This window comes from Oncorhynchus mykiss, chromosome 12 (genome assembly GCF_057628025.1).
Source record: "Oncorhynchus mykiss isolate SJ-2025 chromosome 12, ASM5762802v1, whole genome shotgun sequence".
NCBI classification, from domain to species: domain Eukaryota; kingdom Metazoa; phylum Chordata; class Actinopteri; order Salmoniformes; family Salmonidae; genus Oncorhynchus; species Oncorhynchus mykiss.
In genome coordinates, this window is record NC_143033.1 from 54,151,551 (window position 1) to 54,171,449 (window position 19,899).

Sequence of the window (19,899 nt, forward strand, 5' to 3'; positions counted from 1 at the left end):
ATGCCTAGATAAAGGTATCTTGAACATATTGTGGAGTTATACCCAACATGACGTGGTTGGGTACTTTGTGCAATCTTGGCTTATAAAACCAATAGCATTTAGCCCTGTCTGTGAAAAAGTAGGCCTAATTATTTTTTGTATCAATAATTGCCTTGCTCCCCTCAAACACTTATCTCCAAGATAACTATTTCCACTCTCGTATCAACAAATGTAGAGACATTAAGACAGTCTACAACACGTTGAGTTTCAACAAACAGAATGCTGAAATGTGCACGTGCCGCAAACTGGAGTTGCATGCAAGGTGCCTGTGAGCTGGTGGAGCTGTCCGTGGTCCTGAAATTATTTTTTATTTAAGAGGGTCGAACATAACTGCAAGAGGCGCTGTTGCATAATCAGAATGTTAACAGTTGAGGCAGTAGCTATTTGCCACACCAGACCAGTCAAGTACAATGCAAAGTGATGGGCTACTGTTAAGTATTTATTTATATCATAATGGCCTACTATGGTTGACAACACCATGGTCCATTCTTTTCGAGCCTGAAATCGCTTCCGTTTAAAATACTCACAAAAACCTATTATGGACTAAGATAATGGAGAAATGATTGCACTCGGATTGGGTGTTGGCTGTTGAAACGTAATCTTGTTGGATAATTTTCAGTTGGCACAAGTTTAACCTATACTGTAATTTTATCAGAGGTCGACATAAAAAAATGTGAAAGGTAGCTTTCAATATACGATATATATATATTTCAGTATATTCCTTTAAGATGATGTAATTATTTATTACCTATTATGGTTTATCCCTGCACCATTGAGGCAACATCAGCTGAGACGTTGTTTTTTTTACGCTGCACCACCTTGCTTGGAGGGGACGGGGAGAATCGTTTCAGCTCCTCCGACAGCTCCCGCTATGCAGCCTCAGCGCGCCCACAACCATGACACAATTTGTTCCTCCGACCGCTAACAGCACAATCTGAGCACTGGGGGACACAGGACAGGACTCATCAGGGCGGAGTGGATGCAACCTCTGTGAAGTTACTCGTGTTCAAAGGAAGTTAGAGATAAAACGCCGGTGATAACGATATCTTTCCCTTTGGACTTTAGAAGTTGTTGTGAGGAGTTTTTCTATTGAATATGTTGTAGATATATTTGTGCATTTATGTAGAGTATTGGGCCATCTATAAGCGATTCATTTTGCTCTAGCAAACAGAAGCAAGGCAGCTCATGTTCCGTTTGACAGCGTTTCTATGTGATCTGGCCGCGGGGGTTCTCATGAACCTCAGTCATTTCCCTCGGCAATGTTTTTCTCCCATGGGCAATGGAGGCAGAGCAACTGATGCACGCTGTTGTGGTACACACCTTTGATGCGTCTGTTAATATTTTTGTAGTCTCAAAACACTGTTTTTCTGTTATCTTTTGAGGTGGGTTTCGTGGACATCCACCATTATGCTATTTTTCTAAGACTGCAGCGACTGGTAGGTGAATGACTGACTTTATAAGAATTATTTGTCATAATTTATGTTCAGTGTGTTTAATTTTACATTTTAAACACAAATTAACCTTGTTTTAGTACAAGTAAAATAGCAACTTTTGGACATCAATCTACCGTTTCCATCTAAAATTCGGTGGAGTTTTTAGTCAATCATGACGGAAACAATGGCATTGAGTGGAAACTGTAGGACTAACCCTACGTCCAAAGACCAAGGATCTGTTCAGAATAGTTTCCCAGATGTTGTAGAATTAAACGTTGGGGGACAGGTGTATTACACACGTCATGCAACGTTAGTAAGCACCCCGAATTCCTTGCTGGGAAAAATATTCTCACCCAAGAAAGATGCCACTAACGACTTGGCGCGGGACCCTAAGGGACGCTATTTTATCGACAGAGATGGATTTCTATTTCGATATGTTCTGGACTTCCTCAGAGACAAACAAGTTGTACTGCCCGACCATTTTCCAGAGAAGGGGAGGCTTAGGAAAGAGGCGGAGTACTTTCAGTTGTCAGACATGGTCAAACTATTGACCCCCGAAGATTTAAAACACAGTCCAGACGAATACTTCCACAGTGATTTTGAAGATGGTTCTCATGGCAGCGACCACAAGATGTGTCCGCCGTCATCACTGGTCCCGGCGGACAGAAAAAGTGGGTTCATTACAGTTGGTTACAGGGGCTCTTGCACAGTGGGCAGAGAGAGTCAAACTGACGCCAAATTCAGAAGGGTCCCGCGGATTTTGATTTGTGGGAGGGTCGCGTTAGCCAAAGAAGTTTTTGGCGAGACCTTGAATGAGAGTCGAGACCCAGACAGGACACCGGATCGATATACTTCCAGGTTTTACCTGAAGTTCAAACACCTTGAGAGATCATTTGACATCCTGTCAGAGTGTGGTTTCCAGATGGTTGCCTGTAACTCTTCAGTCACAGCGTCCTCCGTGAATCGACACACAGAGGACAAGATCTGGTCCAGTTACACTGAATACATCTTCTATCGTAAGTTGCTTTCGTTTTTACTTTCGTTTCTACCAGGTACCAATGTAACTCTACACACATCCCATGTGAAATAGTCCTCCCAAGTCACCACTAGAAGGCACACTTGCTTTACAAGTTTTCCCCAAGCATCCTGCTTTTGAAGTAGCACTGAGAGTGGTCACACACACACACACACGCACGCACGCACACACACAATATATCATGCATGCACAGAGATAGTCACTCAGTCCCTGTCTGTGTATGAGAGTGTGAGTGCCAGTGATCAATGCTTGCCAAACTGTGTATCTTTTGTGGAAATGGTATGTTCCAATCCACTCCATGAAAAACACAACTGAATATAGCCTACTACAAATTGAGCAACAGAATGTGTAGTTTGAATGCCGGTATGTGTTGAGGACATGTCTGTCTGCCCACTCAAGAACTAATCTAGTTTGAGTTCACTCCTTTTAATTGCACTCTTACTGCTCTGTTGTATTCCCCCAAGGGTCCAAACCCACTTGTTCCCAGAAACTCCTACCTGGGAAGTGCTATTCATCTTCCATACTGAGTGCGCTGCGGCCTCTCTTCATTTCTCTCCAAGCCTTCATTTTAAGGCATTGTAAGATGTAAGATGATGGGTTTTATAAGGGCTCTCAAAATATTTTATGGTGCAACAAAATACCACATATACTCAGAGGTGACAGTATATGAGGTGTTCCTTGGCTGCATAGGCCCTGCCAAAAGGTAGAACGCAAAGCAAGCTCATACTGCGACTGCATTCCACTCTGAGCTCATAAAACATATTGAGACAAGATTTTCTCAAGTATATACAGTATACTGTAGATTCTTCTGTGTCATTTCCCTGAAGAATTTGCAAGGAGATGCTATTAGATTACCAATAAGCACTGTATGTTGGGAGCATATTAAGTTCCCTGATTAACAGGTGCAACAATTTAGAGATTATTCCTTCAGAAAAGGAGTAGATACAATTCCACGACAGCTAAACCTGTGTCACGACTCATGCAGTTCAGATGAGTAGCATGCACTTGACACTGTCTGGTCTCTGTACTATACAAACGCACATTCTAGCGATACCATGTATATTTGTCGATGAGAGTAAGCTCCAAAGACCTCTCCTTGTTTACAGTAAAATAACATTGCTTTGCGGATCCCGTCAACCAATATTTAGCTGTGAGTGCACACAGGAAGTTTGTAAAGGTTGAAGGCACGCAGTGAAATCAATGAAGTCAGTGACAGCCTCTTGTTTGTCTGCTCACCCTCTCTGCCTCCCTAGCACGCTCCTGCTCCCCCGTCGCCCCTGGCAGAGCGCACCAGTTGCCTTTTATAGGCCTCGCTGCTCCGTCTCGGTGTCTGCGTCGCCTGCTATCCACGGCAGTCACATTTATTTACCAATTTGTCGCATGGTTAGAGTGATTGATAATCAATCATTTTCAGTGACAGTCGGAGGACTCACTGCTGGGACCTGCATGCCGAAGACATAGTAAATCATGCAATCATTTTTGGGGGCAAAATAATAATTTCTAAACCGTTTGCCTGGGTCCTTCCTCTTGACGTAAATAAATACAAAAAAATATTACATTACAGAAAATGTGGTCATTGCGAATGCCGTTTCATATGGTGATGGTAAGTCATGTGTGACAAAGAACACTATTAGCTTAGTATACACAAATTAACAATTCTCCTGTAATGTGTAGCGGTAGGTGGGAAGACACATTCAAGGCCTTTGCACCTTTCCAGAGTGGCACCACACAAACACACCTGCACCGGTTTCAGCTTGAACAACTGCAAAAAGTAATACATCAAGCGTTTCGCAGTAATACTTTGGTGTGATATTTTGAGGTGGGGCACAATGCTGTTTGCCTGTTTAAACCGATTTGCTTAGCTGGAGATGGGGCGTGACAGCTCAAAGGCTGCGCTTCATAGGTGCAGCTGCTTCCCAGTCCAGTCTGTCAGGGGAGCTGCCACTGATCCCAAAGTCTGCATTATTCAGACAGAACCAGGGAGGGAGGGTTGAGGAGAGAGGAAGGATATCGGGGAAAGATGGACTGGATTATCTGGCTGTTCCTTGCTTGACCTGCTCTCCAAACTGTTTAGTGACTGCAATCCCAGGCCCCAAGGGAGTCCTAGGAACTCTGGAGCTGCTGTGCATTTGACTAAGAAAGACCTGTTGAGGGAGAGATTACATAGTCCAAACAAAACCTTCTTCCATCTCTTTATCAATCAATTTTCTGGATTGAAACAGAGGATGCTTCGGCTATTGTGAGTAACTAAGTGCTCTGTGGTGCCGCAGATAATAGCACAAAGAGCTGCTGGAGCGACTCTTCACAAGCACACTGATGCTGCAATGCATAGCATAACACTGGGCCCTAGGCTTGGGCAGGGTATGGAAAATAACGTAAGCATTTGTTTAAAAAAAAGTCTAAATCATCTCAATTACAATTTCTGGGAAATTTGCATATATACAATTTTGGGGAGATTATGTTTGGCTTATTGCGTTATTGAATGTCTGTTGAGGTTGGAGTAGGTGCTAATCCGTAAAGAAAATGATGAAGTCGATAAATCTTATTTAGCAAGAAATGTCATCTTAAACCACGGTAGAACATGTCACCAACCTCAAGCCAGAGGCTACCCATAAGAATAACAAAGGGATCTTTTGAATGTGGATATATCCATGATGATGAGACTTTTCCTTATAATACTGACTGACCCCCATACCCATCAAATTTAAAGCTGCAATATGTAACCTTTTGGGTGACCAAAAAATATTCACATGGAAATATGACTGATAGATCTGTCATTCTCATTTCATTTTGGCATCGGTTTTGTACACCAGCTTCAAACGGTTGAAAAGGCAATATTTTTGTTTATGGAAAATATATTTCACAGCGGTTTAGATGGTACAATCATTCTCTACCCTATACTTGCTTGTTTTGTCACTTAAACTGAAATTAGGCGAACTATTAGAATTTTAGCAACCAGGATATGGTGGAGCGATTTCTGCATAGTGAGGAGTTACTCTCGTTACTCTCGTCATAAATCTAGAGAAAAGAAGTGCAATGGGCCCACCAACGAAAAATGAGCCTCATTCAGAAAGAGATTATGCTCCACGCTCACTTAAACACATTTACTTAGATATGCAATTTTCTTTGCTTTGGTATGTTGAATCATTTCTGCCTACCATGCAACTGTGAGGGAGGTTCTTGAGATAGAAAAATGTAACACTTGTGGGACCAATATACATTTTCTGAAATGCTGTATATGCTGTAGATACGGTGTCTTATTGTTCAATGGCTGGGGCAGGATAATATTTTTTTAATTTTTTAATTTATTCAATAGAATCTCAATCTCGACACCTCAGTTGTTCTTCATTTGTGGCATAGCTTCACATCCATGTCTTACGTATATAACAAATGCAAATAAGTCACTCTATACTACAGCTTGATGACCTGTGGGAATGTTGACATGGATTTTAGAAGTTGTAGTTCTTAAAATGGATCAAGATTCTAGTAAGAATTACAGCCCTTAATCCTGAAACCTGAGCTCCATATGTATCTGTGACCAGAGGCATGTGGTATTATGGCTGTATAGCACATGCTGAAATACATTTATTTCTTCTTTACTTCTTCACTTTTTATAATCCCATGGATGACAGATATTGTGGTTTGTAGTCTCACTGTGTGTGTTGGTCATAGTAAGCTACTGGTGACAGGTGACAGTTTTGATACTCATCTCTGCATCCTGGATCAAAAGGTTGGCTGGACTTCGCTAAAGGCCCATATATCTCTACATGATTCCCTTTTTTTTTTTTTACAAGGCCCTACTTCATAAACTCCCATCTTATCTAGCATTGCTGTTGACATATAGACAGCTGAGTTGCCTGACTTGTTCACAGGATTGGCTAACTCTTGAGGTTCCTAAGGGTCTCCACCGAGCTACACTGTAGGTGAAGCTGCTTTGATTTTTAAAGCACCGTGTTGCTGGAAAAAATTCTGAATACATTCCACCTGAATGTTCTGCTGCCGCCAGGCCAGTTTAGAGTATTGATTGTGGACTTATTTGTGTAGGAATGTAACAGTTTATCGAGGTGATTTGTGATGTTTTACTTGTGCTTCACAGGACTGTAGTTTTGTGTTTTAATGTGTATTCTTTGTATATTTTGTGTATAATGTGTATATTTGTGTTGTATCCTGCAGGGCACATTTGGAAAAAGAGACCTAGGTCTCAATATGTTTTCCCTTTTAAAATAAAGGTAAACAAAATAATAATACAGTTTTTCTCAATTGCTAAAACACAAATTCTGAAACCTTGCTCCATTTCCTACAAACATTAAACACAAAACCTCATCCTCAAGCACTATTTACATAACCTCTTACTCCTCTTGCAAAATGAAACATTCTCCTCAAAACAGTTTTACCTGTGTTCAAAATCAAACACTGCTCTCAAATCGTAAACAAAGTGATCAAAATGATATACACTTAAGCAGTCAGTAAACAACACACCGGAAAATAGAAAACACATTGTTCAAAACATACAATTCTCAGGGAGAAGTACATTTTTAATCTAAAAAAATATTCATATTTTTCCGTCATTGTCTTTTGATGAACGAAAACATGTTCTATCATAGTAGCTCAAAATTGATCAGAAATTACTACTCTGCTTTGCTCTTTGCAATTTTGTTTTTTGTTCTTCCTCCTCCTTGTACCCCTATTTTTACATTACTGTACCCTGCATCTCACAAACTTGTCCTTTGTCTCTGTGATACTGTAATTCTGGTTCTTTGTTGATATGAACCTGCAACCAGTCAAAATCTATTGAATAGTCAGTACTGTTAATAAATGGAAAGCACAATGTTCAGGGCCATACAATTTGTCCATTGTAAAGTATACAGCCTACAATACACTGTACTACAGTATCCATTCTCAGACTTTCTCCTTCCCACCTTCAACAACCTGTTTGCTCTCTGAACTGGCTTAAATTGGTTGTGTCGCATCATTTGAAACAGGTTAAATCAATTTTGAGTAGTTGTGTTCAATCAATGACATATGTTCTCTATTTGTATTTGATTGTTGCCACTTGTGTTTACCAGTATGGATGACATGTGCATTAGAGTGCAGAATGTGTTTTGAGAATGAGATTGTGTTTAGAGTTTTGCTGAAAAGTCCAAGTGAGATCTGCAAATTGTGTTTTACCATGTGAAATGGTTTAAGGTATTGACAACAGACTGCATAATTAGCTAAATGAGTCCAGGCAACTGAGAACTTTGTTCAGCCAATGGGTTTTAGTGTTTTAGCAATTGTGCCCGCCTTGAAGGTCCCCTTACATGCTTCAAAGAGCTAGATACTTGAGCCATTAGATACAACTCCTATGTACTCTGAATATGGAATATTTCATGTGTTTGCATCAGGACTCAGGAGGCAATGAAATACTGGCTTTAGAACCTGTTATTTCAATACTATGAGAAGTCGGCAGGGCCATGGTAAATTGAAGATGCCCCAGAGGTATGCCACTAATTGTGAGATCAGCATGTTCAGCTCTGTGTGAGAGAGAGAGAGAGAGAGAGAGAGAGAGAGAGAGAGAGAGAGAGAGAGAGAGAGAGAGAGAGAGAGAGAGAGAGAGAGAGAGAGAGAGAGAGAGAGAGAGAGAGAGAGAGAGAGAGAGAGAGAGAGAGAGAGAGAGAGAGAGAGAGAGAGAGAGAGAGAGAGAGAGAGAGAGAGAGAGAGAGAGAGAGAGAGAGAGAGAGAGAGAGAGAGAGAGAGAGAGAGAGAGAGAGAGAGAGAGAGAGAGAGAGAGAGAGAGAGAGAGAGACTCCCCTGAATCTAATGTTAGACAATTAGTGATGTTACAGGCTGACATTTCAGTGCAGAGCTACCCTTTATTAACCATTACGCCTCTCGCGTAATAAACCTTGCATACGTACAGAAGTTTTCAAGCAGAAGTTGGCACTTATAAAATGCTCACCTCCTGCAAACTTTAAACTATGCATATGCTCATCTGCTAGTGGTGGACATATTCTATTTCAAGCTGGCAAGTACAGTAAGTATTTTTGTTTAAATGGGAGATATGATGAAATGCTTATTCATAAAAAAATAAAAACAGGAAAAACATATTAACAAGAATGCAACAATTTGCCTTTAGTGAGAAGAGTGAAACATCTATTTGTTTTATGTTTAAAATCTTAAATAATTAGACATATGAAACGTTTTTCCTATTTTATTTTCAGAACCATTGCAGAATATATTCCTCACCTTTTCTGTCTTTGATGGGTTCATATTCCCGAAGAGGCCATACTACAAATTACCATGCACATCTCTCATGTAATTGCACCTCATAAATAGATAGACTATATGTAGTTCAAGTTTTGCAATATCATAGTCGGAGCGGTTTATAATGACGGTATACATTCACATTTACATTGGAGTAGGCCTATGTATCAAGTTTCAAGTTTTTATTGTCATGTGCACAAGTAGCCTAGAGTGAAATGCCTTTCTTGCTTGCTCTTTCCCAACAATGCAGTAATCAATATCAGTAGTAATATAATATTTTTTAAATAACTGTAACTACTGTGAGTACTGTAATGGACTTTTGTTTTGTAGCCTGCCCTACAATTTTTCAGAATTTGTGGGCAGTCCATCATATTTAGGTTGGGGGAAAAGTCGATATAAACCATTGTTGAATTCAAATGTTCTGCTGACAGGTCCACAACAATTTGCCATTGTTTTCTCATTCAGAAACGAAAAGTAGTTTATGTACAATATTTGTCAGTATGAGTCGGCTACAGTATTGTTGTGTGATAAGAGCACGGCATCATTGCCTATTTAATCTCAGAGCCTTTACCAAGGCGGGACATTTAAACCCAATAATCTATTGATAAAATAAACATTGAACAACAATGTCTTTTTACATGCCGTGACCTAATGCTAATATTTCCAAATTATACAGCAAATAATTGTCACCATAAAAGGTGAATGGAGGCATTTTTTTTTACCTTTATTTAACTAGGCAAGTCAGTTAAGAACAAATTCTTATTTTCAATGACTGCCTAGGAACAGTGGGTTAACTGCCTGTTCAGGGGCAGAATGACAGATGTCAGCTCGGGGACTTGAACTTGAACTTGCAACCAATCCAACGCTCTAACCACTAGGCTACCCTGCCGCTCCTGCATAGTTTTGCGACAGGTCTGATTTATAATGGGAATCATGCAGCAAGTTTATAAATCTCACGCCTGATTTTTCAGAAATTGCGCACCCAGATATTTCGTGTGAAATTTACGCAAAGGTTATAAATGAGGCCCCTGGACCCTCAGCAAATAGCCTGCAATACAGAAATGGTCAACACTGTTTAAGCTTTTAAAATGGTAAAACAATGAGATAAGAACAGATACATAAATAAACAAAAGTATGTGGACACCCCTTCAAAGGTTTCAGCCACACTCATTGCTGGCAGGTGTATATCTCCATAGACAAACATTGGAAGTAGAATGGCCTCACTGAAGACCTCAGTGACATTCAACATGCTACCTTTTCAACAAGTCAGTTCGTCAAATGTCTGTCCTGCTAGAGCTGACCCAGGTCAACTGTAAGTGCTGTTATTGTGAAGTGGAAACATCTAGGAGCAACAACGGCACAACCGCGAAGTGGTAGGCAAACACGAGCACTAAGTGCTGAAGTGCGTACAGCGTCAAAATTGACTGTCCTGGGTTGCAGCATTCACTACAGAGTTCCAAACTCTGTAGCAACGTCATCACCAGAACTGTTCGCCGGGAGCTTCGTGAAATGGGTTTCCATGGCCTGACCCCAGCCTAAGGTCACCATACGCAATGCCAAGCGTTGGTTGGAGTGGTGCAAATCTCTCCGCCATTGGACTCTGGAGCAGTGGAAACTTCTATGGAGTGATGAATCACGCTTCACCATCTGGCAGTCCAACGGATTAATTTGGGTTTGGCGAATGTCAGGAGAACACTACCTGTCCGAATGCATAGTGCCAACTCAAAAGTTTGGTGGAGGAGGAATAAGGGTCTGGGGCTGGTTTTCATGGTTCGGGCTAGGTCCCTTAGTTTCCTTGAAGGGAAATTAAAACTCTACAGCATACAATGACATTCTAGACAATCCTGTGCTTCCAACTTTGTGGCACCAGTTTGGGGAAGGCCCTTTCCCGTTTCAGCATGACAATTCCCCTGTGCACAAAGTGAGGTCCATACAGAAATGGTTTGTCGAGATCGGTGTGGAAGAACTTGACTGGCCTGCACAGAGCCCTGACCTCAACCCCATCGAACACCTTTGGGATGAATTGGAATGCCGACTGCGCTCCAAGCCTAATCGCCCAACATCAGTGCCTGACCTCACTAACGCTCTTGTGGCTGAGAACCCGCAGCAATGTTCCAACATCTACTGGAAAGCCTTCCCAGAAGAGTGGAGGCTGTAATAGCAACAAAGGGGAGAACAACCCCATTTTAATATCCATGGTTTTGGAATGAGATGTTTGACTAGCCGGTGCCCACATACTTTTAGTCATGTAGTGTACGTGCTAAACCCATATAGTGTAATGATCTGTCCTAATCTGTAGCATTGTCCTGATTTATACTGCACCAAGGCCAATTTAAGGAAACCTTTATCATTATGTTTTCAGCTTTCCCTCCTGTCTAAAACACAATATTGAGTGGCATTTTGTGCTCAGCTCCTCCCCATATCCTCCTCTTCATGTCTGGTTTCCCTTGAACTCCTACAGAGGGTGAACTATTTCCTCGTGCTTGCAGAGAGAGACATAATGCTAACACAACCTGCTGCATTAGTAGTTCCAGAATAGGTTTGTCTCATTTCCAGGCAGCATCATTCACTGTCTAACTAGACTAGGACCTACAAAAGAGATGCACTCTGCAATCAAGGGAGTTTAATGTCCACTCTATTTTTGGAGCGTTTGTGCTCTTTTTGCAGCATTTAGAGCATGAAAACACTGTGCAGATAGATAGCTCGGCCGAGTGTCCTCTCCAGTATTGGAGTATGCTGCATATCCATAGATATTAGTTTTTTACTTCACCTGAAGCATACAGAGCCAGGGTGCTGTTATTTTACTCTCCTCTCAGTGCAATGCTTCATTACCTCGTTATTTTCCCCTTAGCAGTTACGGGTGCTGTTCTACTTCACACAGATACTCTTATGACTCTGCCATATTGCTAATGCTACTCTATAATGCAAGCTTACCAAATAAATGTATGTAGTGAACCGTACATTTGCATATTGTTCAAGTTACTGAACACCAAAGACCAATGTTTCGAACCTTGCTTGCGCTAATGAATTTCTTTACTGTATCTTGGTTCCTTGTAATATGATGTTGGGTTTCATGAAGTCACTTCTGCAATGGGAAGGGGAAAAGGATCACAGTGTCCTCTGACCCAACTCCTTGTGTGCTGATGATTTGGGTCATGACAGAGCCAGGCAGGCAGAGGGATTCCCTGGTGTGTTTACTCAGAAGACATGCTGCCCTCCCTAGCCCTGACGCTAAAGGTCAACATCCAGGTCAGAAAGAAAAAACACGTCCGAAAAAACACGTCCGCAGAATGAGAAAGGAGTGAAACATAATATTGTCATGGCTTTATAATATTATGTACAGTACCAGTCAAAGGTTTGGACACACCTACTCATTCAAGGGTTTTTCTTTGTTTTTATCAATTTCTACAATGTAGAATAATAGCAAATACATCAAAACTATGAAATAACACATATTGTATCATGTAGTAACCAAAAAAATAGTATTTATATACGTATATATTTTGTATTTTAGATTCTTCAAAGTAGCCACCCTTTGCCTTGATGTCAGCTTTGCACACTCTTGGCATTCTCTCAACCAGCTTCACCTGGAATGCTTTTTCAACGGTCTTGAAGGAGTTCCCACATATGCTGAAGACTTGTTGGCTGCTTTTCCAGCACTCTGCTGTGCAACTCATCCCAAACCATCTCAATTGGGTTGAGGTCAGGTGATTGTGGAGGCCAGGTCATCTGATGCAGCACTCCATCACTCTCCTTCTTGGTCAAATAGCCCTTACACAGCCTGGAGGTGTGTTGGGTCATTTTCCTGTTGAAAAACAAATTATATTCCCATTAAGCGCAAACCAGATGGGATGGTGTGTTGCTGCAGAATACTGTGGTAGGCATGCTAGTTAAGTGACAATTTCACCAGAAAAGCACCCTCACACCATCAAACCTCCTCCATGCTTCACGGTGGGAACCATACATTCAGAGATCATCTGTCCACCTAGTTTGTGTCACAAAGACACGGCAGTTGGAAGCAAAAATATAAAATTTGGACTCATCAGACCAAAGGACAGATTTCCACTGGTCTAATGTCCATTGCTCATGTTTCTTGGCCCAAGAAAGTCTCGTCTTATTATTGGTATCCTTTAGTAGGGGTTTCTCTGTAGCAATTCGACCATGAAGGCCTGATTCACGCAGTCTCCTCTGAACCGTTGATGTTGAGATGTGTCTGTGACTTGAACTCTGTGAAGCATTTATTTGGGCTGCAATTTTTGAGGCTGGTAACTCTAATTAACTTATTCTAGGCAGCAGAGGTAACTCTGGGTCTTCCTTTCCTGTGGTGGTCCTCATGAGAGCCAGTTTTATCATTGCGCTTGATGGTTTTTGCGACTGCACTTGAAGAAACTTTCAAAGTTCATGACATTTTTCATATTGACTGACTTTCATGTCTTAAAGTAATGATGGACTGTCTTTATCCTTGCTTATTTGAGCTGTTCTTGCCATAATATGGACTTGGTCTTTTACCAAATAGGACTATCTCTGTATACCCCCCTACCTTGTCACAACACAACTGATTGGCTCAAATGCATTAAGAAGAAAATAAATTCCACAAATTAACAAGGCACATCTGTTAATTGAATTGCATTCCAGGTGACTACCTCATAAAGCTGGTTGAGAGAATGCCAAGAGTCTGAAAAGCTGTCATCAAGGGAAAGGGTGAAGAATCTCAAATAAAAAATGTATTTTCATTTGTTTAACACTTTTTTCGTTACTACATGATTCCATGTGTTTTTTCATAGTTTTGATATCTTCACGATTATTCTACAATGTAGAAAATATTAAAAATAAAGAAAAACCCTTGAATAGGTAGGCATGTCCAGAGTTTTCACACGGTATAGTTTCTGATCAAAAATATATACGCAACATGTAAAGTGTTTTATGAGCTGAAATAAAAGATCCCAGAAATTTTCCAGACGCACAAAAAGCTTATTTCTTGCAAATGATGTGCACAAATTTGTTTACATATCAAGAAGCTGATTAAACAGCATGATCATTACACAGGTGTACCTTGTGCTGGGGACAATAAAAGGCCACTCTAAAAGGTGCAGTTTTGTCACACAACACAATGCAACAGATGTGCATTTGGCATGCTGACTCCAGGAATGTCCACCAGAGTTGTTGCCAGAGAATTGAATGTTAATGTATCTACCATAAGCCACCTCCAATGTCTCTTTAGAGAATTTTGCAGAATGTGCAACCGGCCTCACAACCCCAGATCACGTGTTATCACAGCAGCCCAGGACCTCCACATCCGGCTTCTTCACCTGTGTGATCGTTTGAGACCAGCCACCCGGATAGCTGATGAAACTGTGGGTTTGCACAATTGAAGAATTTCTGCACAAACTGTCAGAAACCTTCTCAGGGAAGCTCATCTGCATGCTCATTGTTCTCACCAGGGTCTTGAACTGACTACAGTGCAGCGTCGTAACCGACTTCAGTGGGAAAAGGCTCACCTTCGATGGTCACTGGCACGCTGGAGAAGTGTGCTCTTCACAGATTAATCCCGGTTTCAACTGTACCATGCAGATGGCAGACGTTGTGTGGGAGAGCGGTTTGCTAATGTCAACATTGTGAACAAAGTGCCCCATGGTGGTTATTGTATGGGCAGGCATAAGCTACGTACCACGAACACAATTGCATTTTATCAATGGCAATTTGAATGCACAGAAATACCGTGACGTGATCCTGAGGCCCATTGTTGTGCCATTCATCCACCCTCATCACCTCATGTTTCAGCATGATAATGGACAGCCCCATGTCGCAAGATCTGTACACATTTCTGTACACATTTCCTGGAAGCTGAAAATGTCCCAGTTTTTCAATGGCCTGCATACTGACCAGACATGTCACCCATTGAGCATGTTTGAAATGCTCTGGATCGACGTGTACGACAGCTTGTTTGAAGAGGAAGTGGGACAACATTCCACAGGCCACAATCAACAGCCTGATCAGCCCTATGCGAAGGACATGTGTCGCGCTACATACTATAAGATCGGAATATTTCTAAACATGAACTTATTCACTATGAATCTTCCCTTGTACACAAGCATTAGGTCGATCATAATGGTCACACGGTTTGGAAGAAGCAAGAAATCTCATCTAGCGTTATCAACTCATACTTCCTTTCAGTTCACTCGCTTTTGTGGTATCTTTAGAGTCCAATTGATCATCCGATAGTGGGCCCTCTGACAGGTTGGAAGACTGCTTGGCAAATTGCCTGAGCCTCCCATCCCTCTGGGGGACCTGATACAAGAAAACCAATTTGAAAGAAATTCAGTAAACAGTGAATACCACAGGGGGCAGATACATTCCTTCACGATCCTCCCTTAGCCTCTCCTTTGTCTTATGTTTATTTTCCCGTCTGCTCTCAGGGCAAATCATGTATCGATCTGTTTTTAAGTTTATAGTCCTTAAAACACCATGTGAAACCTTCTAGTCATAACGGACTGACTGGCAGAATGGGTGCCAGCCTGCTAGGGAAATTACCTTTACGAAAAGGGTTGTGGCCACACCTAAACAGTGCTATAGAATGAGAGAGAGAGAGAGAGAGAGAGAGAGAGAGAGAGTGAGAGAGAACACCTAAGTGTGTTTTCACTTCAGTGATGTGGTTACAATAATAGCCTTGGTCTCAAGGAAATACTTCACTCAGGAGCCCTTGAGAAATATGACCTTGAGGTGTGATGGAGAATGACATCCAGTCTCCGTTAATCTCTGTTAACCCAGAAGTAAAATCTTGGGTAATCTGGTCAGCTGAGTGATTAACTTCTGTATTCATACGTGTTAGAAATTGAGAGTTCTGGCAAAAACAGTATCCACCATCGCAAAAGGAATTCTCGAATCGTCTAGAATGTCATTGTATGTTGTAGCATTAAGATTTCCCTTCACTGGAACTAAGGGGCCTAGCCCAAACCATGAAAAACAGCCCAAGACCGTTATTCCTCCTCTACCAAACATTACAGTCGGCACTATGCATTCCGGCAGGTAGCATTCTCCTGGCGCCTGCCAAACCCAGACTTGTCCATCGGACTGCCAGATGGTGAAGCGTGAATCCTCACTCCAGAGAACACATTTCCACTGCTCCAGAGTCCAATGGCGGCGAGCTTTACACCACTCCAGCCGACACTTGGCATTGTGCATGGTGATCTTAGGCTTCTGTGCTTTTTCCCGGCCATGGAAAACCATTTCATGAAGCTACAAATGAACAGTTCTTGTGCTGACATTGCTTCCAGAGCCAATTTGGAACTTGATAGTGACTGTTGCAACCGAGGACAGACAATTTTTACACGCTTCAGCATTCGGCTGTCCCGTTCTGTGAGCTTGTATGGCCTACCACTTTGCGGCTGAGCCGTTGCTACTAGACGTTTCCACTTCACAATAACAGCACTTACAGTTGACCGGGGCAGCTCTAGCAGGGCATACAATTTGATAAACTGACTTGTTGGAAAGGTGGCATCCTATGACGGTGCCACGTTGAAAGTCCCTACGGTCTTTAGTAAGGCCATTCTACTGCCAATGTTTGTCTATGGAGATTGCTTTGCTGTGTGCTCGATTTTATACACCTGTCAACAACGGGTGTGGCTGAAATAGCCGAATCCACTAATTTGAAGGGGTGTCCACATACTTTTTTTATATATAGTGTAGGTTTGGTTTAAAACATATTATGACATTCTAAATTGTGATATCTCCGCTGATGGCTACACAAAATGTCTGCTCTTTTGTAGAATTATTGTGTTTGAGGTAAAATGACATTTTGTTGGTATGCAGTGGGAAAGATTTTTGGGCAGCATATTGAGCTGATGTGTTTTTTATTATAATTGTGTCGTGCTCAGCTTGCTGTTATGACCCACTTTGAAGTCTACTACAGTGTGAAGACTGGCTGTGATGCCCCTGTTCTCCTACACATCCCAAATGTCATTGTTTTCTATATAGTGCACTTCTTTTGACCAGGGTCCATAGGGCTCTGGCCAAAAGTAGTGCACTATGTAGGGAATCGGGTGCTATTTGGGACGTACCCCTAGCCTGTCGAGGAGCTATCATAAGGAATCGTTCTCCTCTCCCAGTGACGAGGCGTGACAAACACGCTGGCACAGAACATGAAACTGCGGCTAGGCAACGGCAATTTAACAAACCGCAATTAAGAGCACTTGCATTAAATATGTCCAGGGCTTTTAATTCAGTTTGGTAATTTAATTAATTTCAGGAAATGACGCACCGCTCGTTTGAAACTTATCGACAGAGACCGACCCTTGAGAGAGAGCTGCTCTGGTAGTTAGGGCTGGTATGTTTTGGTAAAGCATGTTTCCCTTTGGACTGTTCCTATTCTTCCATCGCACGGCGACTAGGCCATGATTGACATTCAGTTGTCTTTTGTAGGGCCTGTCACTCAGGCTTATATACCTCACTGTGACAAAGCCATAACCACCGTGTTGATTTGGAGTTAGGCGTTTTCCACGCACCATCAATAAATAAAAATAGCCCATTCATTATATGACAAAAAAACACACGCAGCAAGGACAGGCATGCTTACCTATCCGACTCTCTCTTTGATGTTATGCAATGATAAATAAGTATTAAATCGCCCCTAGAAGTCTAAGAAGATATCTCACTGTACTGCTGTCACCATCAAAGTGCATTTTTTCACAGATCCTGGCTGCGAAATAGATAAACTTAAAGATAATGAAATCCTTTTTTTAATACAGTCTCATCAGTTGAAGGCCTGAAATACACTATATATACAAAAGTTTATGGACACCCCATTAAATTAGTGGTTTTGGCTATTTCAGCCACACCCATTGCTGATAGGTGAGATCGAGCACACCGCTATGCAATCTCCATAGACAAACATTGGCAGTAGAATGGCCTTGCTGAAATGCTCAATGACTTTCAATGTGGCACCGTCATATGATGCCACCTTTCCAACAAGTCAGTTTGTCAAATGCCAGGAGAATGTTTGATGAGCCGGTGTCCACATACTTTTGGTCATTGTAGTGTATGTTTTCCATGCATGCACATTTAACTTGTTAAAACTTGTTACTTCAGCAAGTTTCTGTAAAATGAAAACAGAAAGCCACATTTTCCTATAGACAGAACAAATATTATTATCGTGAAAGACTAGAAATATTTAATGTAATGACTATGTGGCTGATGCTCAATCACGTTGGAGGCAATAGAACAAAATGTATAATTGCTTAAAAAACTTTTCAATCGAGACAATAGTGTAATCTTAGTGGAAGCAATTTTCCACTCAAACAGTATAAATGAATTAGAAACCTGTAAACATGAAAAAAGAAAAAAAGAACAATTTCCATCTTCTAAGAAAAATGTCACTGAGTACCCTTGAGGTTTGCTGCGTCTTTTGTGCCACACAGAATATGGGTCTCTATTATTCCTCCAAAGTTTCCATTAACATCCATTCTACAAATGGGAGGTACAATAACGGTCATGATTAACGTTGGTTGAATATAATCATGTGTGTTTATTCCCTTAAAAATGGTTACATTTCCATGTAGAAATCCCCATGAGCATGAACATGTGAAGTTCAGAGGAGCACATCACATTTGGTGTCAAATGAAAGCTAAGAGTCTATATTTTTTTTAAAAATTAAGGTGTATGTACATCTTTCAACCATTTTCATCCTAAAAATTAGGAATACGCAAAAAGGCTTGGAACAGATGGAAAAGGGGTCTTAGAAACAGAGCATCAAAAGTCTTAAAAGGTATCAGAAATACATCAAAACACAAGAACATTGAAGTAAAGACCTCTAACAACTAATATCAACGTTTATATTTAGTTTTGCAGAAATTATTTGCCTTCTTTAAGTTGAAGAAATGTTGTCAGAAAAAACAGACCTAGACCTACTGGTTGACCTACCAATTAGTGATTAGAAAGTGTAATTCTGCAACCAAATTGGTAACAGAATGACCGGAAAATTGGTAACAGAATGACTGCAACTGAATTGACTACAATGGAAATTCATAATAGTCACAAACCACAGTTGGGTCACTTCCTACTGTCCTCCCTTCCACTGGCATACTGTTATGTTCAGCTCATAACTGTTTTCATCCTCTTTCTGTCATGTGGTGGTCAAAGCAAGAGTGTAAAAACAGTCTGGACAACCTCTCTCTCTCTCTTTCTCTCCCCAGTTAATGTCACCTCTCTCTGCTCTTACTGACACCTACCCATGAGCCCCCTTTCCATTTACTGTAACCAGCCCTCTCACCCGCTGTGAGCACAGACCCGACACCAGATGTCCATGGATGTTGCAAAGTAGTTGAAATTTGGTCAGTCCAAATCAGAACCAATCATTGACGTTGATTGATTGCTTGATAAGTTTGGACAGCATAGTGCAGTACAGTAAAGAAAAGTAGAGTATAGGTATGTAGAATACAGTACAGTTGAGTTTAGTAGAGTGCAGTAGAGTGCAGTGCAGTACAGTAGTGCACACTAGACTAGAGTACAGTGTCATTTACTGTATTGTACTGTACTGTACTGAACTATACGCTACAGTACTGTACTGAACTATACCCTATGGTACTATACTGTACTGAACTCTACTCTACTCTGGTTTGCTGTACTGTGATGTCCAAACTTGTCAGACTTGGTCCAGTCCGGACCAACCAAATTTGATCTTGTTTGGGGGGCGGAGCTCATTTGAATAATACTCTGTGTAGAATAATACTGTGAGATGCATATGTTGTGGCCTTTTGAAGTGCCTTTTGTGGCATCTTCCCAGTGCTAATCTAGCATACTATTTCTGTAATGCTAATATGTTAGAATACAGTAAGCTCTAGACGTGGCGATATCTGTCATTAGTGCAATGAAGATTTGTATTAGCATTCTGTTCAAAAACGTATCTGCTTACTGTTCTCTTGGAAGACAAATGTTTGCAAGATCATAGTCTTGGCTAATGAGCACACAATTCCCTCCACTGCATGAGAATGCCTGAGTCAACAATCGCCTGGACTCAACAACACTCCTAACAATGAGCAGTGGAGTAGTAGCCTGGCTGACTCACTGGTCTGGGCAGGAGGCTGTTTTAAATGCAATATTTGCTCAGAAATTGAGAGGACACATTGATTGGTTCTCTTAAATGTATTTTTCTCT

The 19,899-nt window shown here is 41.3% G+C and overlaps 1 protein-coding gene across 1 annotated transcript in view; it reads left to right on the plus strand.

The window, feature by feature from the left end:
- Positions 1-494: 494 nt before the first annotated feature.
- LOC110537771 (BTB/POZ domain-containing protein KCTD16-like) overlaps positions 495-19,899 on the plus strand; it is a 102,219-nt gene continuing 82,814 nt past the window's right edge. The window contains exon 1 of the mRNA XM_021624146.3: positions 495-2,488. Coding sequence (XP_021479821.1) covers positions 1,645-2,488 — 844 coding nt within the window. The 5' untranslated portion in view covers positions 495-1,644. The remainder of the gene's footprint in view (positions 2,489-19,899) is intronic.